The sequence below is a fragment of the Cheilinus undulatus genome, linkage group 5, assembly GCF_018320785.1.
Source record: "Cheilinus undulatus linkage group 5, ASM1832078v1, whole genome shotgun sequence".
NCBI lineage: Eukaryota > Metazoa > Chordata > Actinopteri > Labriformes > Labridae > Cheilinus > Cheilinus undulatus.
Window position 1 is genome coordinate 28,791,270 of NC_054869.1, and position 25,165 is coordinate 28,816,434.

The following is a 25,165-nucleotide window of genomic DNA, read 5'->3' on the forward strand; positions in this document are numbered from 1 at the left end:
GTAAATTAAGCTTCAAAATTATTAAAAATGAGGCATTAAAAAATGATATAGGGCGGTATGGGTGTGTCCATTGACTGAGCTGAAGCCACGCCCACTCATGACAAAGATGATTCTCTCAGATTTAAAAAAAAAAAAAAAGTGAAAACCTGACTGGAGGAATCATCTGCTATGCCGCTATGTTACAAGTCTCTTTTCAAACCATCAGAGAAACAATCACATTTATGTCCTGACAGGCAGATTGATTACAGTTTCATTAAGTTTCATTTTCTTATCCTGTTTTTTAACTCCTCAGGTATTCCTTACATCTCATTTTCTGAGTTATGTGAAGTTATATCTCTCTCCTGAAAGCGCTCCATTTCCTGATGATTAGCATTGGAGGCTTTTATTGTGACAGACTTCGCAGGAATAGACAGTGGTCTATCAACGGATACTATACCAAACTTTAGCAACGCAACGCTAACAGACATGAGGGATTGAACTGCAGGTGCTTAGAGAGAGACAGTCAAGACAAGTGAATTACGGATTAAAACACACCTTCAGCAGGTAAAATGTCTGTTCCTGTTGCATCTGGTTCAAGTGAAAACCATACATGCACTCCAGCAATTAGCCTTCCCCCTGACCTTATGGTGAACTATGGCCATGTTTCACATGTTTACAGAAACTTTATTCCAACTTATCTTGTGTGTTACGACTCAAACTTTGGATTTCAATCTACAGGAATTTTCAAACAAAAACAATAATTATGAAACAGTGGAAGAGCAATGATTCAGTGAAAGCAAAAACAGAAAATGAAAAGAAAGAAAAACTCACAAGAACTTTGATATTCTTACTTATGGAAATAAAGACCAATTGTCCACAGTCAGTCTGATTTGACCATTATTTTTTCATCCGTCTATTATCTATTCCACCAATCCTGTTCCAACAACAGCGGTCACTGGGTGAGGACATTCATTTAAAGAAATTTAATGTTTATATTTGCATCGATTCATAAAATTCAGTAGTAAACTATTACATATTTCAAAAACCTGTAAAATGCTGCAGATAATTACTTTTTCAACCTCAGACTCATTTTCCCTGACCTGTTTTCTGTTCAGAATTTAATGACTGTGGTCTGCTCACCCCCTGCACTTTTAAATTACAATTAGTCTACTGGACCTGAGGGTGTTAAAAGAGTGGAAAACTTTCAGGAAAATTCAACGCAAGCAAGCAAGCAGGATGATGATGTTAATATCCTGCAACTGCAGCATGATCGGTTCAGTCTTTGTGCATGTGAAACTGCTTCATAGCCTTTTCTGCTCACCAGGAGGTCCTTCACCACTCTTTCCACTTTACTGTAATAATACAAATTATCAGTATTAGGCATGCTTTTGAAAAATATATATTGAGCTTAGCTACAACTTAAAATTAAAGCTAAATTACACCAAAATAGCAGCAACACGTAAAAGCAGTTCATTATCTCTATCTTTATCAGTAGTAGTAGTAGTAGTAGTAGAGGAGTTTTAGTAGTAGTAGAAGAAGCAGTAGTATATCTAATTTTTAGTCTCAACAAGGTTCTCCTGGTCAAATGAAGGTTAAATAAATTAAATAGAAATAGATTTGGGATACCACACTACCTGAATTATTTCTTTGACAGCCAAAATAAAAAAAGAAACCAAACCAAAGCCATGTTTTGAGTATAAATATTTCTAAAAATGGTTTTTGCATATCTATATTGTTAGATAAAGGTGAAATGTAAGTTTGGTCATTTAATAAAAAGCTGTGGTTGTAGCACTGTAGGTTGGTTTTATCAGTCTCTTCAGTCATAGTTTGTAGTCAGTCTTAATGGCTGCCACTCAGAAAAGCATGAAGATGCTCTAAGAAGAGCAGGGAGTCCTTCTATTTGTTATGTAGAGGTTTTTGCCGTCAGCCATATGAGGGCCACGACATCAGACTGAAATCAGCTGAGAACCCAGTGTTTCAACTCCGTACACCGTATTCAGATAAGATGAGACACAAACAGGCCACATCTGAACCGTTGTCAGAGTGATTGCTTTGAGATAGGCAGCGGGGAATATCTGCAGCATAGCAGAGGAGATAAGGTGAGGAGAGCAATCTCACCAGAGGCGAGTGGTTTGCACTCATCTCTCCTGAAAGTGAATGGCTGATCCATGTTTCCACACACATACACCTTGTTTAAAAGCCCGGTTCTTCCCCTTCAAAGCCTTTCCAAACTCAAGAACCACAAAGGAGCCTTTTGAAGCCATATCTCCTGGTGTTTCAGCAGGACAGCCAAGCTAAAAAAATCCCTCTAAACTTGCAGATCCACCTGCAGTCTGCTGTTTTGCAGTTTTTTAATTAAACTGGACTCCTCTTTTTCTTTAGGGATTACTCTCCTTGGAAGCAGGAACATGTTGAAGACAGTTAAGGTATTTGTGATAAGTCTTAGTTGGACAGTTTGGCTTCATAAATACAAACAACATATACATTTGCTTTCCCTTGATATGCCATTTCTTAACCATTTAAGTGTTGAAGGTGTAACTTTGTTAAGTATCTTTCTTGAAATATGCACCAAACTGATCAAGTTTCAATCCCTTAAACTCAATGGGAAAAGTGTATCCACCGCGTTTCACAGTATAATACAAACTGGATTTTAGTGTCAAAAACATTCAATTTCTATTTTTTCAATTAAACTCACGGGTGGTGTTCAGGGCTCTTTGGATCACTGAAATCAATCTCAGACACCTGTGATAATTAGTTTTCCAGGTGAGTCCAATTAAAGGAGAACTACTAAAGAAGGACGTTCCCCATTATGAAGCAGGCCACAGGTTTCAAGCACTATGGGAAAGAAAAAGGATCTCTCTGCTGCTGAAAAGCTTCAAATAGCGCAATGCCTTGGACAAGGTAAGAAAACAGATATTTCACGAAAACTTAAGCATGATCATCGTACTGTGAAACAAAATTTGTGGCAGATTCAGAGCACAGACTGGTTTGTGCAGATAAAGGCATAAGTAGGAAGGTTTCTGCCAGAAAAATTCATCGGATTAAGAGAGCAGCTGCTGAAATGTCATTACAAAGCAGCCAACAGGTATTTGAGGCTGCTGGTGCCTCCGGAGTCCCACGAACCTCAAGCTGTAGGATCCTCCAGAGGCTTGCAGTCGTGCATAAACCTACTATTCAGCCACCCCTAACCAATGCTCACAAGCAGTGGGCCCAAAAATACTTGAAGGCTAATTTTCAAACAGTCTTGTTTGCTGATGACTGCTGTGCAACCCTGGATGGTCCATATGGAGTCATGCTTTGAGCCTGAATCATGGGTAGAGAGCTGGCAGGCCCTTTAGGGTCCCTGAAGGTGTGAAAATGACCTCGGCAAAAGTATATAGAATTTTAGACTGACCACTTTCTTCCATGGTACAAAAAGAAGAACCGTGCCTTCCGTAGCAAATTATCTTCATGCATGACAATGCACCATCTCATGCTGCAAAGAATACCTCTGTGTCATTGGCTGCTATGGGCATAAAAGGAGAGAAACTCATGGCGTGGCCCCCATCCTCCCCTGACCTCAACCCCATTGAGAACCTTTGGGGCATCCTCAAGCTAAAGATCTATGAGGGTGGGAGGCAGTTCACATCAAAACAGCAGCTCTGGGAGGCTATTCTAACATCTTGCAAAGAAATTCAAGCAGAGAATCTACAAAAAGTCACAAGTTCAATGGATGCATAAATTGTGGAGGGGATATCAAAGAAGGGCTCCTATGTTAACATGTAACTTAGCCTGTTAAGATGTTTTTGATTGAAATAGCTTTTTATTCAGTAAATATGACCTCCTAATGCTGCAAATTCAACAAATGAGAATTTTCAGTTCTTTACAACCTATAAAATGTTCTGAAACTCTGTTGTGCTTAATTATGCGGAACTGTGCATTTTGAGTTTTTTATAAAAAAAAAGTTATCATTGGGAGGTTTGTTCTATAAAATCTAATTATGCTCTAACAGTTGATGACTTGAAAATTATACTGACTGTCATTTGCATCAACTATTAAGTAAAATCAGAGAAAAATACCATTTGCATAATAATTTGGAACATGGTGTTTATTAAAGCACAGCCATAATAGTAGCTAGATGAGAGTGTTTGCTGAATCTAAAGTTACTGTGCAAATTGGCATACATATTTAAGTGATTTGAAAAATTCAAAGAGAATTAGGAAAACAGCCATTTTCTGCAAATCCTGGATATTGCATAAATATGATCTAAGCTAGATGATTGGTACACAATAGGAAATGTACTTTATCGAGGTGGTAAACCGGAAAAAATCCAATAACATTTGGAGGAATACATGGGAAGGGAGTTCTGGGAAATTCAATCAGCAATGGGATCATTTGACAACTGTGTTTTGGCGGGCCGATTACTCATCCTCATAAGTCAAAGGGATTTAAAGATATATCAGCTCTTCATTCTCGCCTGAGCAAACACATTCAAGCATGTGTGTAAACACACAAGCATGCACAGGCCTTCGCCTTCATATTGCTGAGAGCAGAGATTCCCCCTAAAATCTCTCTGCAGGGCCAATATCAAAAGCTTAGAGAAGCGGCTCGCCTGCTGCAGCAGCAAGACTCACACCTCTGGGAATTATCCCTATAAACATGTAGCCGAGGAGAAAGGCGGTTATTGTCGAAGCGTGTTCTGATTTGACTCATAATTACGTTCCACAAGGAGGATACAAAGCAATCTGGAGAGCTTGAAATATCGTATCTGTAGTTTCAATGAACCAATGCTCCTTTAAAGTTAAAGATAAGATGTTAACTGTTAGTAGAAAATTGAAGCAATCTTTGACAAAATGGGTGAAAACTTTACTACATGCATGAAAAGCAGAAGGATAATACTAGTTTTCATTGTTTTATGCTTACTGCATCTGCTTTCCAATATGTTCATTGTGTAATAACACATTTGCAGAGACTTTTCTTCTTGATCTTTTGAGAACTGTCAAATTCCTGTGAAGAAGAATGTCTACACGGTGTCACCAAGTTGCACAGCTGGGTTCAGACTGAAGATCATGTCAGAATATACAAAAAAGAGGCAGGAGTCAAAAATTCACAGAGTTGCAGAGTTTTTCATGAATAGTTTAAGAGCTTTAAGAGTGGGCGCATACACAGCTTGGTAAAGACATGGGGGAAGACAACATAAAAACAGGGATTAAGGGCGGGAAGGGAGCCTAATAGTTCTAGATTATAATGGCATTAGTACCTGATGAAACGCGAGAACATGCAGCAGGCGTGAGGTGCCTGTGGGATGATAGGACTTACACTCACAGTCGAGTCTCAGAGAAGCTGTGTGGAGGGGCAAGGATCATATGCTGCTGCTTGGCTGTGAGGAGGAAAGAGTTCAGCTTCAGTGAGTCATCCTCTGCTGGTATAGACCTTTGTCAGTCAGACCTTTCACTGGATACTGTTTGCATACATAATTCAAGTGCATAATGAGGTCTAAAATGAAGGATTTTTCCATTAGGGTTCTGTCAAAAGAATTGTGATTGTGTTCAAGAGGCCCACCAACACTTCAGACTCAATGTGATTAAGAATATTATGATTAAGACATGGGTCACAGGAAACCATTAATCTTATTTTGATATTTAAGTTAAGACCGTATGGAGATGATTAATGCTGCAATTATAGCGTGCTCTATTAGTAACGTTGTTGGAGGCCTTGATCCAGGGAAGCATGTTAACCAGTGAATTTCAACATTTATCCAATACGCCTACAGTGATCTTCTTTCTCAAACCAATGCACATGGGGATATTCAGCCTTCAAGAATAAGTAAGGTTGCACAAAACAAAAACATGTCTAAGACACAAAGCCAAGATTCGTGAAAGCATGAAAATCTAAACTACGCCTGTTGCTCTGATCAAAATTTATCAACATTTCCACCTCTAACCACCATCAAAATGAATAAATAATAGAATCCTGTAAATGGATGTGAACTGTCACATTATAACATCCAAAGGGGTAATAATAGCTATATTTAGCACTTACACATTTTCTTGCCAAAGGATAGACATGAAGATCAATAACTGTCTTTTATCTGTCCACTTCATGCAGCTACAGCCAGCAGTGGGTTAATTTAGAAAAAACACTGAAGGGCTAGCAATCTTATTTAAGCTCTGAGATAAGATGACAAGAAATTTCCCACTCATTAAAACTGAAAAATGTTCTCAATACACTATTTTTCCGCCCTTCATATAAAACCAGTTTATACCAGTTTACCAAATAGAGAGCAGCTAGCAGCTTCTTCATCTGTATTAGCATAATGACTGACAAACAAAGGGCTAGCTAGATTTGTTTGGTTCTTGGATAAGAGGACTATCATGCCCATTTTTTTTGCAAACAAACTTCAAATAGTTCACATTTACTTTGTTTTGTTAATGGACAAAACCATTTTAGACTTTTTTTTTTTTTTTTTTTACCAACAGCCATATGGCAGCATGTTAGCTTCAAAGTGGCTAAAGGCTTAAAGGGGACACACCTAGCTAGGCTCTGCTTTAAATTAAGATGATTACAAGAAAAAGTTGTGAATATAATCAACTTTAAAGCTGAAAATTGTTGATTTTGAACCTAAGTTTTTAAAACTGATAGAACAGATAGACATGTAAAGTACAGGAATATCTGAGCTAATATTGGTTGCTTACCTTACAGAGCTGGGCGATTTATATATTCTTTATCAACCTTTAAAGTCAGCTACGCAATACCCTGCTGGCACCCCACATGAATATGGAAAAAGTAATTCTCTTTAAATCTTAACTGAAGCGACAAAATGAAGCAGCTTTTACCCAAAATGTAAATCCACAGCAAAACTACAACTTGTGGGGAAATTTAAGTTGAAAGGAGCTTCAAGATTCATTCATCTGTCACCACTAATTCGTATCTCTTCCTTCTTCCTGTTATTCTCTCTTCCTGCTCTGGTGATCAGCTGATTATGGGCATTCGCTCTCTTAAGCTAATCAGATCCTGCCACAACCTCCTTTGACCGATCATCATGCTTCTGTCATATTTTAAATCTGTTGTCCTCTCTTTTAGCCTGTCATTTCAATGCGGACACTTCAACCCTCCTCCACCCCAGCCACGTCCATTCAGTTCATCAGCATCTAGTCTAGTTTCTCACAGGTCGTCTGCTCATTTTATCCAGCATACCTCAGTCTCCTCCTCCTAGCCATCTCATTGGTTTCCCAGTCCAGCTTCTCAGAAGTCTTTGATCCTGCATCCCTCATCAACACCACCAGTGTCTGGACTCCATAGGTGGGTATCAAATTCCTGCCGTCGCCCTCACTATCCCTTCAAGAGCATGAAGTCATCACATTGGAGTTTAATTGCCAAAGACATTGTACATTTCTCTTTTATCAAAATTTGTAAAACAAACTATTGTTAAACTCATATTGTCATTTGACTTCCGCACTAAGAAATACATTTGCAAAAAAGAATTTGTTGGTAAAATTGTGTTCCTGCCTCTTCATTGAACAACATTTCAAGTTTTTTTTTTTTCAGATTACCCAGTCAGGAAGAAGATAGCCAAGTCAACCAGCTGTTTAGGGGTATTCTGGGCATGAATGGATTTCTGTCATTTCTGCAACAAAATTTTTGTTTTTTTCATATAAAGACATCACAGAGAGTAGATGTTTTTAAAATAACCTTTCATTTATTTAACAAATATATTTCTTGAGATATGTAAATACTTAAAAAATCAACAATGCAATTTCATTGAAATCAAATACAACCCAGAATGCCAAGAAATTCCTTGTAAACATAAATTCATTGAATATTATGAGCACTAGAGTAGACAGGCTTCATATTTCCACATCACACCTGTATAACTTGCCCACTGGACCACAGATTCTGACTCTATGATCCTATCAAACACCTGCATTCACTTCGTGTGGTATGCAACAAAGCACTGCTTTTTGTAGTCCATTATGCCTGTGATTGAAATAGAGGGAGAGGGAGTGGGCCTGTGTGCGTAAAATTGTAGAGTTGTAATGGTTCATCATACATTTTTTTTTAGCTGTGACCATTGGTTCAAAAACATTGCTCACCATTCAAGTGAATGGTGCTAACCTGCCAGGCTGTCTACCCAAAACTGGCAACTCAACCCGGCGGCTGACCCACTTTTCTGAGGAATCCTATATATATATATATATATATATATATATATATATACAGTGCTTAAATTTATAAGACCACCTGTCATAAAAACGAGAAAACAAAAATATTTTCGAAATCTTTCAAAGACTTGTTTAAAACTAAAAATGTTATTGTTTATTTGGCAAATAACAAACTGAAACAACTAAATGGTCCTTTTTCACACATAATAACCAAAAGACTTAATATTTTGTATGGCCTCCTTTGGCCTTGATAACAGCTTGCATTCTTGCTGGCATTGTTTTTATGTACTTTTCCACAGTCTCTTTTGTTATTGAGTTCCAAATAGTTTCTAGCTGTTCCCACAGACTTGCTTTAGATGAAACTTTTGTGCCATCAATCTTTGAATCTACTAAATCCCAAATTTGTTCTTGTTAAATCTGGGCTTTGACTTGGCCAGTCCATCAGTTCCAGTACTCCAGATTCCTTTTTCTTGGTCAAATAGTCTCTGCACAGCTTTGAAGTATGCTTGGGGTCATTGTCTTGTTGGTATATGAACCCACGACCAATCAGATTCAGTCCAGAAGGGATTCCATGATCCACTAAGATGTTGTGGTAGACGTTCTTATTCATGATACCGTTGATTTTCACTCATTTGCCCACGCCGTATCCACAAGTGGAACCCCTTACCATAATGGAATCTCCACCATGTTTCACTGCGGGTGCAATGCGTCTGGCATCAGAACGTTCTCCAGCTCCACGACGATGCTGACCGAAGAGTTCAAACTTGGACTCGTCCATCCAGGGTACCTCCTTCCAGTCATCAACAGTCCAGTGTTTGTGCTCCCTAGCAAATCTGAGGCGTTTCTGGATGTTTGCAGGCCTCAATAATGGCTTCTTAGCAGCTATTCTTCCCTTTAAGCCTTGTTCCGTTAGTCATCTGCTTATGGTCATTCTGGAGACTTTCTCAGACTCTGATCCAGAAGCATTCATCTCTGCCTGAAGTTCAGCAGTGGTCTTCCTTCTGTCTCTAGTACTTCAAATCTTGAGGTGTCTGACATCTGCTTCAGTTAACTTTTGTTTCCTGCCTCTTCCTTGGCACATTTTGTAAGTACCAGTCTTGGCAGTTGACTCCAAAGCATACTTGACCACACTGTGAGAACACTTTATGTCTTTCCCTATTTGTCTCAGAGACCATCCAGCATCATGAAGTGCTTTAATGCAGACTCTTTCATTTTCAGTGGGCTCTCCACATTTTACCATTTTGAGCAGGAATGAGGAATTTCAAACTGAATTCACCTTTTTATACCCAAATTTGAGCTGGCTCACTGGGCTTCTCTGAGAAGTCAGAAATTAATCAAGTATAACATTCAACCACTAAAACTCATTTTTCTGTTCATGAATGCAAGTAAATAACTCTAATTTGAAATATTAATCAAGAAATAATAATGTGCTTTTCTATTTTTTCATTTTTTTTGTAAATCAGTACATTTAAAAATTCATGGATAACAAAAATAATAATTATATTTTAGCATTAAAAATATTATTTGGGTTAAAGACCTTCTACATATTGGTGTATTAACCATTGCAGAAACATAAAAAATGATTTTGGTAATTACCAATGCTGTTAATTTAGGGCAGCTGTGGCATAAACCTTACTTTGGGTGGTGGTCTGATAAATTTGTTAAGCACTGTATATATTTTATTGTCAAATGTATTTCCTTTAACTAAAATATGTCTGTAAGAGGATCTAGAAATGATATGTGAAAAGATTTTTTTATTACCTGGATGTTTGCTCCATTTCAGAGGAGATGTGCAGCACTAAGTCACATCGTTTTGTTTCCAAAGCTAGCTTTGTTTCCAGTTCCAGACAATGATATTATGTACAGTAGTGCCACCCATTGGATACAATCAGTGTTACATACACTAGTCAGTGAGGTGAATGAGGATAAATAGCCAAAGATCAGTTTTCAAAGTTTTAAATACAACAATATGGCAGCAAAATAAAAGGTCAACCACATGGCTACAATGCAAGCTAAAGTGTTAAGTCTCTCCTGACTGAAATTAAGTTTAATGTATACTAGGGCTGTCAATATTTATCTACAATCCCATTCGAATTTCATTAATCATTTTTTACATATATGTAAAACGTTCAATTGCTTTAATCATTGTGTAATTGCACATTTGTCCACTAGAAGATCCTCCAATATTACATAACAGATTGCAATGAAGAAATAACAAGGTAAAAGCAAAAGTAGTTGGTAATTTTTATGTACTTTTATACAGCCACCTGCACCATTTTGAGGCATTTATCAGATATTTTGGTACTGATGGTGAACTTTAAAACAAACGAACGGGTTAGAAATTAAATGTCAAACAAAAATAAATTAAACTGTGCCGCTTATCTCGCGGATGACATCATGTTTAAAATGAACAAAACATTAAAAAGATGCTGGTACTATCTTGTTCCTTCATGTTTTTAACCTAATAAAAAGTGAGGCGATCCACATTTTCTGAATCAAGAACAGAGCATTTTTTGTTCACTATAGTTTCAGTTGTAGAGAAAATCCTCTCCGCCCTGACAGAGGTGCCTGGGATGCACAGGTAACAGCGTGCCAGCTAGGACAGGAGAGGATACCTGAACCGGAACGTTGTCCACTACGACAGCAGGTTACTGTCAGTGGGCATCGTGGTTTTACTGTTCGTATCAGCATCTCTTGATGTAGCAAAGCCTCACTTGCCAAATCACCACCAGCGTGTGCACCACCTTGGTGATAAACATCCCCAATGGCGGCCATTGCAGCGCCTCTGTGTTTTGGTGTGAAAACTTTATTGTTCAACATTTGGTTCCTACACCTACATATGGGTGAAGTAGAGGCCAAGGAGAGAGGGGAGAAACTCAAGAATGATTATAAAAAGCAAAAATATATAAAAAGCACATTCGAAGAGTAACTTCAGCTTTTGATCAATGAGTTTTTAAATATTCGAATAATATTCGAACCCTGAAATTCATTACAACAGCCTTAACGTATACAGATGCATTGTTGATGATAACATGACAAAATTCAGCCCCATGTTTCTCAGCTAAACATTAAAAATCTGGAGGCTTGTAAATGTAGGTAAGCATTTAAGTTTAAGGCAAAGGGACAATGCAGAGTTCTTTTTGAACATAACAAAAGTGGCTCTCCCTGCATACACAAGAAAAAGTCCAGCACATAACCTATTGTAAAACTTAATAAATGTAACCTTTAAATAAACACTGCTATGCATTTCTCCTTTTTTCAAGGCTTAATGTTGAGCTAAGCAAAGAGCTGGTGATTGAGTACCAAACAGGAATATGTAGAACAGTATCAATGTTTCATTTTATCCTTAACAAGGTATTGTAAAAGCCTTAAAAAATACACTACTTTGCTATCTACAATTTCCAGGAGACCTATTTGATGGATGATGATGAATTAACACAATATACCATGACAAGTACGTCTAAGTAGGTTAAATACTGACAGCAGCAGAAAAATGTCTAGTGTCCCTGATGCCGTCTAAAGTCATTCCAGAGGCTGAATGGTGGTCCCATATAGGCTACCTAGTTCATTTTGCCAAGCTTTCCCATCCAAGTCAATTTCACAGCCTGGCTGTGGTGAGATTTTTTCCCTTTCGTGTCTTTCAAACTCAATTTCAAAGAGTTCTGGGAGACAGCAGTGGCCTCAGTGTTGGTCGATCACATTTTCTCATTAATTTAAAGGCTCTGTAGATGCCTTCCGATTACCACATGAATAATAAATAGGCCTGTTAGTCTCCTTGTGGGGGAAGAGGCCCTGTTTAATTCACTGTCTATCCATGTGTATTAAGGAAACTGCTTTTCCACGGTAAAATAAACCCAACACAAACAGCCTCAGACACATGACATTGTTGTTCCAGCCTTAATAAACAACCAGTCAGGATGGGTTACAGTGGGATGGTCCAATGCGGCACAAAAAACTGCATCATAGTATGGCCCCTAATACACACTAAATGTATTAGGAAATAATAACAGTGTGTCTCATATGACATTTTCATATGGCATGTGATCTAATTTTTCATTTCCTGCAATCAGATTAAGTAATGCCGAACATTTTAGTGTGATAACACCTGTATCAGTTTCTCTGATCAAATGCCTTTATGTGAACAGTGCTCCAATTTGCAAAGTAATTATAGATTATGACTATTTTCTATAAATGGTGTCGAAAAATGCTAAAAATTAAATAATAAAAATGGATCACTCTATAATCTAATGCCCCTATCAGTGTGCAGTGTAGATGTACAGGGTCAATGTACATTAATTTATAAGCTAGAAATTACACAGATCAGAGATCTATGGCTTATCAAGTAATCATCATTCAGCAGGGCCTGCCTCATTATCATAGCATAAAAGCTACATACGAAGACACCATAAATTATTCAATAGGCTGTCTCGCTCAATAAAGGACTTCTTACTGGTTTTCCATCCAGTCTGTACAACATGTGCTGCCCCTCATCATGAGCACTGTCAAGGTGTTATGTCTCCACCTACAGGTAACCTGAGGAACTGAATGAGTCCCACATGACAAATGCAGAGCTGATAGGCAGGATAATCACATAAACAGTCTGAGCAGCATTTTAATCAGTGCCTGTTAAAGGTCTTTGTCATATTTAATGATACATTAGGTGGAAGTGGATATGATTAGGGATGTGAGATTGGTGGAATTCAAGGGGGATACTGTATGCATCCAATTACACCCTTATTAATATACACTGTCTTATACAAAAAATACCAGATTAAGCACAAATCATCATTAAATCTGTTGTGTATATTACATTATAGGAAATTTTATTATTCCACTTGAACAGTACAGTAACAAAATCCAACACAAATGTAAAATAATTTGTTCTCTTGTGCAAAACATTTAAAACCCTAAACTATCACACAGTGTGCATGTTCAGAGAGAAAACTATTACATGAATTCAGAAAGTTTTCCTTTTACTTTCTCTTCAATGTTTGCATAGTATTTCATTTGGGCCAGCAGAGCTTTGGCAGCTTGTAGCTCCCCTGATAAAAAAAAAAAAAAACAACAACAACAACAACAAAACAGAAAGAGTACAAAAAGAAGTTCAATCAATGACGCACTCGGTGACTTAAAGTAAAGCTTCAGCATAGATCACGAAAAACAAACAAAGGAATGAGTGGGAGGAACAGAGGGTGTTTCAATGCGGTGTCTGAATATAATACCTTTAAAGAGGGCAGCATCTATCTCCTCTGTCAACTCTGCCAGTTTTCCTGCAAGTGAAGGAGAGACAAGTTGCACTTCAGCACATGTTAATAAGACATGACAAATATCATGCTTCTTTTCCCTAAAGACTCAACTGCACTTGTGCCTCTGAGAGAAACTAGTTCATGAAAATCAAACAGGCATCTTGTTTTAGCAACATCTTCAATACAAATACAATGACTTATTGATTGTTTTTATATCAATTTGAACTATTTGTGTCATTCAGTGGTCTGAGCTTCTCATCTCTGTTGTGTGCAAAGTATTAATAGTAGGAAACTAGAAAGGCACTCGGAGAGCACAGACCTCCGCCATTAGCCCTATCTCCCAATAGTGAAGAATCCTTTAAAAAATTCCTGGATCCGTCCCCATGTGCCCCCCACCACGGCATTCGCCGATTACTCCCTCCCTGGTGGGGTGGAAACACAGTGAGGCAAAGCATTGGCTTTGCTACGGGTGCCATCAGATGCACCAATGGTCTCACTGGACAACTGGAAGTCATGGCAGAGGGTTGATATTCCTCTATTCCTCCCAGCATTGTGAGTATTCTCGCTACAATTCGCTGTCTTTCTCTCTGTTACGTTCCGACTTGTCTCCTTGACTCGTCTCCTCGACGTGCATCTTTCAAACTCTATAAACTCCAAAACTTTGAATAGAAACACACCCAAAAACTGCTGCTGGATTGAAGTTACTCATGTCCACCATCTCCTGATGTAAAGTGGTAACAGCGCAGACCTCCGCCATTAGCCCTATCTCCCAATAGTACGGAATCCTTAAAAAAATTCCTGGATCCAGACGGTGATCCGGATCACTCCCAAAATCCAATCAATTCTTCCTTATGCCATTTCTGACATTTCCTGAATATTTCATCAAAATCTGTCCACAACTTTTTGAGTTATGTTGCTAACAAACTAACAAACAAACAAACAAACCCACCCGATCACATAACCTCCTTGGCAGAGGTAATTAAGCCTTGAAAGTCAGTATCTCTAATCATTATATGTGACACTATTTATGGTCTGCACCTCTTAGACAGCTATGGCTCAGTGGCAGTCAGTCGTCTCTCAAGCGAAAGGTAGGAGGTTTTGTCACATGTCAAAGACATTCAACCCCAAATTGCTCCCACTGCTGCATCAGTGGTGTGTGAATGTACAAGAATAGAATACTGATAGACTTTGCATAGCAGCCTCTGCCATCAGTGTTTGAATAAAGTCTGATACTGTGGTTTGATTTTCTGTTGCATCTGTAGCTGCTAGGTGAAGGTCTGCTGTACTAACAAACTTTATACATGATTACCATGGTAACCACAGGTATCTCCATATCACCCAAAACTGAACGTTAAAGCTACAGTAGGCAACTTTATTTCACTATAACTGCATACCACAAGCAACATTATATTGAAGAGTCCCTTTAAACAATGCATGTCTAATCTGTTTGTTGGCACCTGCCTCTTTGTTTTAAAGCATCTGGTCTGAATCAAGCAGCCAATCAGGGCCAGCCTGCACAGAGTAAATCACAGCGACACTGTGAAATCTTGCATCATCCAGGTTCTATGTGACTTGTGTCGGCAGCTCCCTGTTTCTCATCCATTCTCTGGGTATCTCTCCTCATCTTAATGGTACCAAGGACTTTAAGCATGGTTCCTACACACTTAAAGACTTTTTAAGACATTTTTTAAGACCTGAGCGCAGAAAAATTAATACTTATTTTTGTGGGACAAATGGTCAAAAAAGAGAAGGGTGTGAGATTTCTCAGTACACTGAACAAAGCTAATTTCTCTAATTTAATGCACTGTTAATGAAATGTCACTTGATATCACACATTTTTTGGGTCATGAAAACCCAAATTTGATCATTTCTGGCACGTTAAATGCCCCTTTTCTAACAAAATACAGTACAGTGATATAAATCATAACATACGCTGCAAGCAGATATGCCACAAAATCAAATAATTGTAGTTAGAAATGATGACTGGATAAAGACAGGTCTTAGTTAAAGTGCCTGCTAAGATTTAAGCCCTCTCACAAGTAAATAAAAACTTTTCAGACTTTTTTATTGCCTTAAATTTAAAAAGTCCAACTTAAGTCCAAGGATTCGCAGGAAGTATCCAAAACTACTTTTTAAAATTGAAAACCAATGTATAATAGTAATTAGTGGTTTTGTTTTCAGATACGATTCACATCTCAACATAAGAAATATGCATAGTGACTAGCCTCTACAGGTTGAAATCCGGCTACTGAATTTTTCTGTTGGCCAAACTCGTTGCATGTAACATATGCAGGGCAACACTTGACTGATTGCATAATGTGTAGGGCACAACATCTCAGCTGCAAAAAAGGTTTTTAACTGGTATTTTGACACACATATCAGGTTAAAGAAATATTGCCCCTTCAACAATTTGAACATTGCAGCAGGCCTCTCCAGCCCTCGAATAAAGTCAAGCAAACACTCAGAAAATGATAACAGATGACAGGTCACAGCAACAGTGTTACCACTTTTGTGCACCTTCAGTGCAGGCATTTGAGTCTCTTTGCCGGTAGGTGCCCACATTCCTGTGCTGAATATTGTCACTCAGTGCTTGTAAATATATCCTGACACAGCTTATGTATGACTTTATTCCTATTTTCTAGATCAAAATAGAGCTAAACCACGCTGTTCTTGTAAGATCCTTTCAGTGCTATTAGGCCATCTTTGTTTAGACTGAATTAAAGAGAATTGGCAGTGAGGAAACCATTTAGAACAGCTACAGGGTCAACTAGTGGCAGGCGACTGGGTAACAGTTTAGACCAAGGGTGTCAAACTCATATTGAGTCCGGGGCCTGATTTGCTCCAATAAGACGTCCTGAGTGCCAGACCATTTCGCCCAGTTTAGTTTAACCAACTTGTACTTCTGGTGTTGACAGAAGAGGGATCAGACTTTAACAGTCTAGCTCACTAATTGCATCCATCCCTAGAATAAACCATGGTTTTCTCAGAAGCAGGTTTTTTAAAATATAAACGGCCCCCCGCCACCGAGCCATGGGTCATTTGGTACCAGGCCGCACAGAAAGAATAAATAACTTATTTTATTTCCATTTTATTGACTATCAGATTCTGAAAGCTGTTTCATTTTGAGAAATGACGAGATTCTCCTCTGTTATGTCATCTGTCTGTGCCTTTTGACCTCTTGACACATGTTAAGATGCTTGTCTCTGTCACATGATTCACAAAAATTTAAGCCCAAAAGCTGGCTAAAATAGGTAAAAGGACAAAGATCGCTGGAGAGTTTTTTGCAAAAGGAAAAGCTCAGTGAGGAGACAGAAGTAGAGCCTATGACTGTCAAGAAAAAGAAAGCTGCATTCAAAAGCTAACACCTACTTATAATTCAGGATTTTTATGACAGAAGATTCTCATTCGCCAGCTGACTCAGCATTACGGTGAGTTGTATTGTTACTGCACCTTGTTTTTATGCCATTTATTATACATTTATTTCAGCATATTAATTTCCCACACACTGATTGCCAGTCCATGAAAATGCTGTCTTTCATGAAATCAGTCTGTGGCACTAAAAAGATTGGGGTCCGCTGTTCAACAGGACCATAAACCTTTGTTTTCTTATATAAATTCTCTGTAACTAAAAAAGGAAACAACCATTAAAACGTGGAAGTTTGCAGTAAATGGCAGGCTCCACCAATAAGATATGTTGATGTGACGCCCTAGGATTGTGGGTAGGGTAGTTCTTTTCCCAGAATTCATGAATAAATTATGTGTTTCTTTAAACAAGGTTGGTAACATAGAAACTTGTGACTTCTGAAGGAGCATATGCCATCTTTTCATGCACTGTAAGCTTATGGTGAGTCTAACATGTATGGTTATGACTCATAGTCAAATCTACAAAAGCAACATGGCTGATGGGGACAGCAGGATGGAGAAAGTGAGCGTGCTGTATACTTCACTTCAACAAGCTCTGTCCATGATGCTCTAAAAGCATTTTTTAAAATTCCAGAGTAGATGCACTGCCAAAAACTCTGGGGATTAGTTACCCCTTAATTAATGGCTGTGCTGCACAAACTAGTGGCTGCATCTTCTTGTGGATGTACAGTGCTTAACAAATTTATTAGACCACCACCTAAAGTAAGGTTTATGCCACAGCTGCCCTAAATTAACAACATTGGTAATTACCAAAATCATTTTTTATGTTTCTGCAATGGTTAATACACCAATATGTAGAAGCTCTTTAACCCAAATGATATTTTTAATGCTAAAATATAATTATTATTGTTATCCATGAATTTTCAAATTTACTGATTTACGAAAAAACTGAAAAAAATAGTAAAGCACATTATTATTTCTTGATTAATATTTCAAATTATAGTTATTTACTTGCATTCCTGAACAGAAAAATTAGTTTTAGTGGTTGAATGTTGTGCTTGATTAATTTTTGACCTCTCAGAGAAGCCCAGTGAGCCGGCTCAAATTCGGGTATAAGAGGGTGAATTCAGTTTGAAATTCCTCATTCCTGTTCAAAATGGTAAAACGTGGAGAGCTCACTGAAAATGAAAGAGTCCGCATCAAAGCACTTCATGATGCTGGATGGCCTCTGAGACAAATATGACAGGTGGCCTAATAAATGTGTTAAGCACTGTATATTAACTGGCTGACAGTGTTTCAGTTCGGTACATCTGACAAGGTAGCCAATCAGACAGTATGCAGTGGCAGCAGCTGCCTTGCAGGCTTTGTGAATTATTTGGTGGGTGGGGCTTAGGGGAGGCAGATGGTGTTTCATCAGATTGTTCAATTTGTTGAGTGCCACTTTAAGAGCGTAACTTTAATTCCTAAATAAAGCATGTCTAAGCCAAGGAGCAATTCAGCCAAAACCATGTCTATATTTTCAAATATTGATTCACTATTATACAGCAAATAACATCTGAAAAAATAAAACTAGTCATAAACAAATGATGGACTTTAGATGGTTGTTTGTCTAACCTGTCAGCACAAATGAACCAAGAACATGTACAGGTCTTCTCCTTCAGTGATTATTTATGATTTCCTATCAGGTAAAATCATCCAACAAGACATAATTCCTCAGTTCCTAAAACAGACATATCTGTTTACCTTTCATGTCTTGGCCAATCTTGTTGGCTTCCTCTGGACTCCGTGCTTCATCAAGAGCTTCATTGATCTCCATCAGCTCCATCAGAAACTCAGACTCTGCTCCAGGGTCTGTGCCCTCTTCTATCTGCAAGCCCTGAAGCTCCAGCTATAACACAGGATAGAGATCATCAAATCAGTGGCTCCTGAAAATGCATGTCACTACTTTTATCTGTCAAAAGCGAGGATGTTTCTCAAGAACTAGCGATCAGACAGACATGACTTTCAGTTATAAAAATAAACTTTTCATTGGAAGTTAAGGCAGGGATTTCAAACTCACCATATAAAGACCACGACTCAAAGGCTTAAGTAGAGTCTTGTATGCTTTGTTCACAAGAGCCGACTGGCTTTCTGAGTACTCCTGTTCTTTCTGAAAAAGAGGGTCTGTTAAGTTTGCTGCTATTTATGGAAATTTCAGTCCTATTCAGTCATTAAAAGAGGAAGAGAACATGCAGTATTTTGATTTTTAGCTTACATGCCCTGAATTTGGAGTAGCAAATATTCACATCACACATTGAAGTGTCACAAAAAGGATTAAGATCTGGGATATTTTACACCTTGCTATTCCAATCTATACAACTGTCATTTCTTAACAACAAATCCTCTGTGATGCTGACAATTAGGCTCATGATGTACAGCAGCTCTTTTGTAGCTGAGCGGTTTGGGATCCTTCAAGGGCTACAGGTCTAAGTTTGACACAACAGATGTGTGGAAACAAGCCGGGAAGGAAAATATCTTGGAAATGGTTGGCAGATCTGAGTACATTTTGCAGCTATCAGGTCTGTCAGCTCTTGTGAAAATCAATAGTTTGAGCTCAGGCCCATGGGCCACTCATGTGGAGCTGTTTCTGTAATAACAACTGTAGCTGTAGGTGGCTGCCTTGTAGCCTTGTATAAGTAATGAGTTTTCTATATATGATGAAGACCCCTGAGGCGGGAGGATGTCTAATTAAGAACAAATGGCCAGAGGTGCTGATAAATAAAAAAAAAGTGTCAGTACAATATTGGATTGGTTGTACGTGTGGAAATCATTTAGGCTTCCTCTCTCCCCTCGTATTCTGCTGAATGAGTTTAGCTTCATCGTTGTCGCATCGTGCAAACATTCTGCATTGTTCCTTTCCACCTGAGTGTACAGAGTAAATTAAATTCATACCAACACTCTTCAGCTCCTTTCTGTACTCTTAATGCTTATTCCTCTAAACTGCAATGGCATTTTTTAATGACCCATGAGGGGGAACCAGGATAATGTGAAAACTTTGTCAACTGCTTACCAGTTTATAACATAAGCCACACAGACATTACAATCCTAAATGCTCTGATGCATTGGGACACATTTTATTTATTTATGTGACAATTTTAAAGCTGACAGCCCAGATTTCTAATGGGAAACACAGGGCAACCTTCCTTATCAACTTCACTTTACTTGTTGAATAAAACATAACAAATATTAAAGTTAAAAATGTAGTTTGTTAAATCTGCTGTCTTGGGGGAAGGAAAAAGTTGCCATGACTTGGCAGTTAAAACCACATTTATTTCCTTGACTGCAATTAGTGAAAGCAGTATTCAAAGACAAGTAGACAATCCAAAATGAAACCTCTTCCCTGTTGTTTTCATTTTGTGTCTTTAAGTTTTAACCATGTCCATGGCTCTGTTGTTTGTATATTCAGATGTATCGTTTTAAAAGGCAAAATGAAAACAACAACCTGTATGAAGAAACCATAATCCTTCCTGGTTGTATCCGAAATCACACACTCATTTCCCACTCCCTTTTCCCTGTATAGTAAAGCTCTCTATGGTAGACTATTTAGTAAACACAATAAAAAGAATCAATTTCCAACACTGTATCAACTGCTGACAATGTTGCTCTCACTGACACACTACTAAAAGATGCAGCAACAACGGCTGGGAATAAAAACTAAAAAGTGGTTCTCCTACTGTATGTACTGTATAAATGTATTCCATATGTATAAAAGCCTGTACCCAAAATATTGATATGACAAAAAAATTGTCATGTGCTCCTTTTGGTATGTGTATCAATACAGATGTTGCAGAATTGATATGGCTATATACGCTGTGACAGAAGTTTTAAATACACTTTCCCAACGGTGCAGTTATCCAATGAGCCAGTAGGTGGCAGCAGACACTTACCTGCATGTTGCAGCACACATTTTTGATCAAAACAAACTGCCAGTAATATGGATGAGAAAGTATAGTGGCTGCCAGCAAGACTAAAAGCAAAAATACTGTTGAGAGTTAGACAAGAGTCATGCAATACGTAAGCTATGCAAAAACAAGGTAAAATACAGCAGCAACACAACCAACGACCATCTACACGACAAAACACCAGGCTAATTAGTAGGGGAGAAACAATCCACCAGTGTATATGGATACATTGACTGGTTGATTAATTTTCCAATTAGATCAATAGAAAGTCAACGCATAGATCTACATCATTACCTTCAAGCTACGCTTTTATTTTGAGATTCCCCCCAGTGTGCCATTTTGACAGATTACGTCCACTAGCAGTGTCAAGCTAGCAGTAGCACCAGTTGCTTAGAGTTTTACCTTAGGGCAGGCCTCTTGCCTTAATTTTCTAACGTCTGCATTTATCTGTATACAACCACCGGATGAGATTGTTCACAGATAAAAACCATTATCCTAACATTGTAAAGTACTGCAAATGTTATCATACATACCCACTCTAATGATAAACAGAGAGGAAAACATCTGCTGCTGCATGCCTCTTTTGACACACTGATTTTAGTACACCATCTACACTGCCATTTTAGAATAAAAATATAAGTTGTCTGAACTAGAAGTTGTTCAAGCAGTACAGCTGCTACCAGCTCATCACAAGAGCATCCTTTGAAACACGTGTGTAAGTTCAAGAAAAAAATCTAAAATGGGACAACATGCCAAAATTTTGATCATGATTATGAAAGCTTGCTGAAAAAAAGTACATATTGCTGATTTAGAGTGATCAGAGGTTAATTGGTGACTCTAAATTGGCCGTAGGTGTGAATGTGAGCATGCCTGGTTGTCTGTCTCTATATGCCAGGCCTGCGATTGACTGGAGACCAGTCCAGGCTGTACCCTGCCTTTCGCCAAATGACAGCTGGGATAGGCTCCAGCCCTCCCATGACCACCAATGGGACAAGCGGTATAGAAAATGGGTGGAACGAATAGCTCTGTCATTTTTTATTTACTTAGTGGATCTCTGAGGACCAGAAATAAACTGTTTCAAAGTGTAGAATCCTTAAAATTATTCCTTTGCTGTTCATCTTCTACAATAAGAACAGCTAGCTGTAGTAAATTCTGTGTAGAAAATGTTCATTATTCATTATCCAAAATCAATGTGTGTCGTAATATGTATCATATCATGGCCTCTTTATCCTGATACATCTAATACTGTGAGGCGTATCTAAGCAGTTTTGTAAAGATGGATAGGGGTTTTGTTGTTAGGCTTTACTTTTGCTTGTCTTTTTTGTTGGTATGGTAGAATTTACTGTAACTGTTTTCATAAAGAGAAATAAATGATGGAAGGATTTGCTGATAACTAATGCTGCACTTAATATATTTTCACACAAAAAATGCTTGAAATAATTGAGAAATTAAAAGTTCTAAGAGTTTTTTGCACAATAATGATATAAATTTCCATGCCTTGTTCAAACTGATTATAGATTTATGTGATAAATGCCACTATATATTAACGTTTTGTGTGTTCCTGTGTTCAATACCCACGCTGGTTGGCCATCTTTCATGTATGAGAGCACACAAACATCAATTTCTGCTTGTTAATGCTTTGTTCCCCCCATGCATAATGGAACATATTGCTGAGTTAGTGACCACTGACTGCACACCACTTTTCACAATGCATGGTGGGATACAATGACTGCACTATATAGGATATAATAATGTTCATCCAATTCGGACAGCACTACAAAACGGCGTATTTACTTCACAGTGCACTATACAGTGAATAGGATGTGATTTTAGACACAGCCATTGTGTTCTGGCTGTTTCTTTGCTCCTCCAAAGCAACAGAAGATATTAAATATCTGTTTCAGTATGTTCTTTCAGTCAGTAAAATTTTAAATGCATTTTAAGTTTATAGTTTATATATTTGGTTTAGCCTAAAACCAACCCCCCGTGAACTGCAGCCTGCTGAACAAATGGTTCCTTTAAATTAGGGCTGAAGACTCAGCTGCCTGTGGTAGAATCATTTTAACTATTTTTCTGAATATCAAACCGTGCAACACTGCACTATAATTTTATGTTTGCATTTTAACGCTGGCTTATTTTCTTGTGTTATTGATGAATTCTGCTTTATAAATGGATCGCCCTTTTTACTTTTTAAATTTGGTTAATGTCCCAATTCATAAAATGTTATTGATAGGCTGAATGTTTCTTCATAGAGGGAAAGAGCTGACAAACTGAAGTAGCGTAATGCATGCAGATTCAGAGTATATTTGTCACTGTGAGCATGATACATTGCTCATTTGGCCAGTTAATCAATCAACTGAAAATCTGTGACAGTTATAGCAACTACATGAGTCTTTCTCAAGCAAATTTAACTGACATTTGTTGGTATCAGTTTAAAGTCTATCTCACATTTTTACCTGTTTTAAATTGATGTCCATGTCCTATTGCAGGACAAAGGAGGCTAGCTTAACTAAGAACATGGTGGAAAGGGATTAAGCTGATCTGATGCGAACAAAACATTCCAGTGTGTCTAATCCTTACTGATGGTCAATGTTAGTATATAACAATTCAATGTCAAGAGATGATTAATTGATGATGATTGGTTCATTGATCATGATTACATGTGGATGAATGGGTGGTAAAAAAATTGAAACTAGGAACTGTGTTTTATGAAAGGCTTCAGTGAGGGTACAAAGTCTTTGATGTGATAGTCCACAAAACTTGTAATTCTTTCTGTCAAGCCTCCAATCCCAGACACAACTGGTCTGCCAGGTGGTTTTAGTGGATTGGGGATAAAATATATAAAAGGTCTTTTAATGTAAACTCATTAAGCAAAAAATTAAACTCTTTTTCTGGAATATCACCACCTATATCTCCCTCTTCTATTATTATTTGCAGTTCTTTATGCAGTAAGTATTACTTAGTTGGGTCACATTTTAGTATTGAATTGTGCTACTGGAGATTTGTGTTTCCTTCAAGACTTTCTTTATCCTCCATGCACCTTGAAAGTTGGTGAGATTGTGCCAGAATTACCTACTTCAGCTCTAAATTGTGCTTTCTCTTAAAAGTCATATTTATCACTCACTGTGAATCTTTGCAGAGAAGAATGTGAATGAAGCTTTCTGTTAATCATTTTCCCTGATGCCTGCCCTGCAGCAGCAGTTTTTAGATAATAACAATAACTACAACTAGGAATTGTTCATCTTAATGCTTTTGTCTCATCTACTTTTGTGGATCATAAAAAGACATGAATATTAGTTGTAGTCTGTTTCATAACCATATCATTTTTTCTGTCTTTTAAATTGCATTTACATGTACTGCAGTCTGTAACAGATATGCTATGGCAGGAAAGGTATTGGTGCAATTAATATGTTTATTATTGTGGTACCTGGCTTTCTGGAAAAAAAACCTTGTTGGATATTTACTGGGACTGAGCTGTCGCTGAGCTACTTCTTTCCAAAAATCACTTTCTTTTCCCCTATCCCTCTCATTTCTTAAATGCTCTCTCATTTTCTGGGTTACACGGCTTCTTATTCCAAAAACTTGCTTTCATTAACCTTGTTTGTTTGAGTAGTTAATGCGTAGGGAAATCTTTAAGACCACAGCTTTCAGCTTTGCTTGGAGCTACTCCCTAAGCCAAATCACAGTGAATCATGTTCAAAAGTAAAATATAGCACAGTCAAGTGGTGTAACAGGGACAAGGGTTAAACCTCATTTCTTGTTTACCAAAACAGCCTCAGCTGACTAATAAACCCAGTGTCATTAACTGACTAAGTCCCCTTTCACCCCTGTGCCTACCAAAGATTTCTGGCTGAAGTTGTCTGGATGCAGAGACCGCTGGAGCTGCAAATATTTTTTCTGCAGCTTTTGAGTGTCCAGTGTGAATGTGTGGTCACTGAAAAGAGGCAACACATGTTTACATGAGATGACTTGCTCACAGAATAACTTGACACATGTTGATTAAGAGGTAAGATACTCACCAATCCATGATTTTAAAGTAGGATGTCCCTTCTTCGGGGGGCTGGACTGCTTTGCAAGACATACAGAAGAAGACAGGTGTTTTTTCCAGAGGCTTCTTGCAATTCCAACAGTTTAGTGACACTTGGGCTGTACAGTAACTCCTGCGTGAACTAACGGGATTGACGTGGTAACTACGTTCTCTAATCTTTCCATGGACCATAGAGCTCATGGTGCTATGGTATGTGTCCTTTTTGGTGAATCTGGAAGACATGCAGTGTCCTGAACATGTAACAGCATAACAAACAGTCTGTCCTTTCTTCATGAGCCATTTTGGCTGAAGTAAAGCCCGAGTCGAGCTCGAAATCCGCAAAGAGTTCAACGCCAGCATGTCCAAATTTAAATAAAACCCGATTTAATGCTGTTTAATCAAAGCATAATCCTCTCCTTACAGTCAAAACATGCATATCCCTCTTCTGGAGAGGAAGAGGAAGAGCGT

General features: G+C 38.1%; 1 protein-coding gene across 1 annotated transcript; it reads right to left on the reverse strand.

Annotated features, from left to right (window-relative positions):
• Positions 1 to 12,922: 12,922 nt before the first annotated feature.
• On the reverse strand, positions 12,923 to 25,164 carry hscb (HscB mitochondrial iron-sulfur cluster cochaperone). The gene is made up of 6 exons (XM_041787157.1): positions 24,690 to 25,164; positions 24,508 to 24,604; positions 18,789 to 18,878; positions 18,473 to 18,617; positions 13,343 to 13,390; positions 12,923 to 13,162 (listed from the first exon to the last, which is right to left on the reverse strand). The coding sequence occupies exons 1-6, from the start codon at positions 25,055 to 25,057 to the stop codon at positions 13,068 to 13,070; spliced, it is 843 nt and encodes a 280-aa protein (XP_041643091.1). The 5' UTR covers positions 25,058 to 25,164; the 3' UTR covers positions 12,923 to 13,067.
• Position 25,165: the final 1 nt, after the last annotated feature.

Excerpts from the sequence above, each read along its gene's own strand:
- hscb (XM_041787157.1), bottom strand. The coding sequence starts at position 25,057 with ATGCTGGCGTTGAACTCTTTGCGGATTTCGAGCTCGACTCGGGCTTTA. Across the intron at positions 18,618-18,788 it reads TGAGTCGTGGTCTTTATATG|CTGGAGCTTCAGGGCTTGCA; the intron begins GTGAGTTTGAAA and ends CCTGTGTTATAG. Across the intron at positions 13,391-18,472 it reads GATTGGCCAAGACATGAAAG|GAAAACTGGCAGAGTTGACA; the intron begins GTAAACAGATAT and ends CTTCACTTGCAG.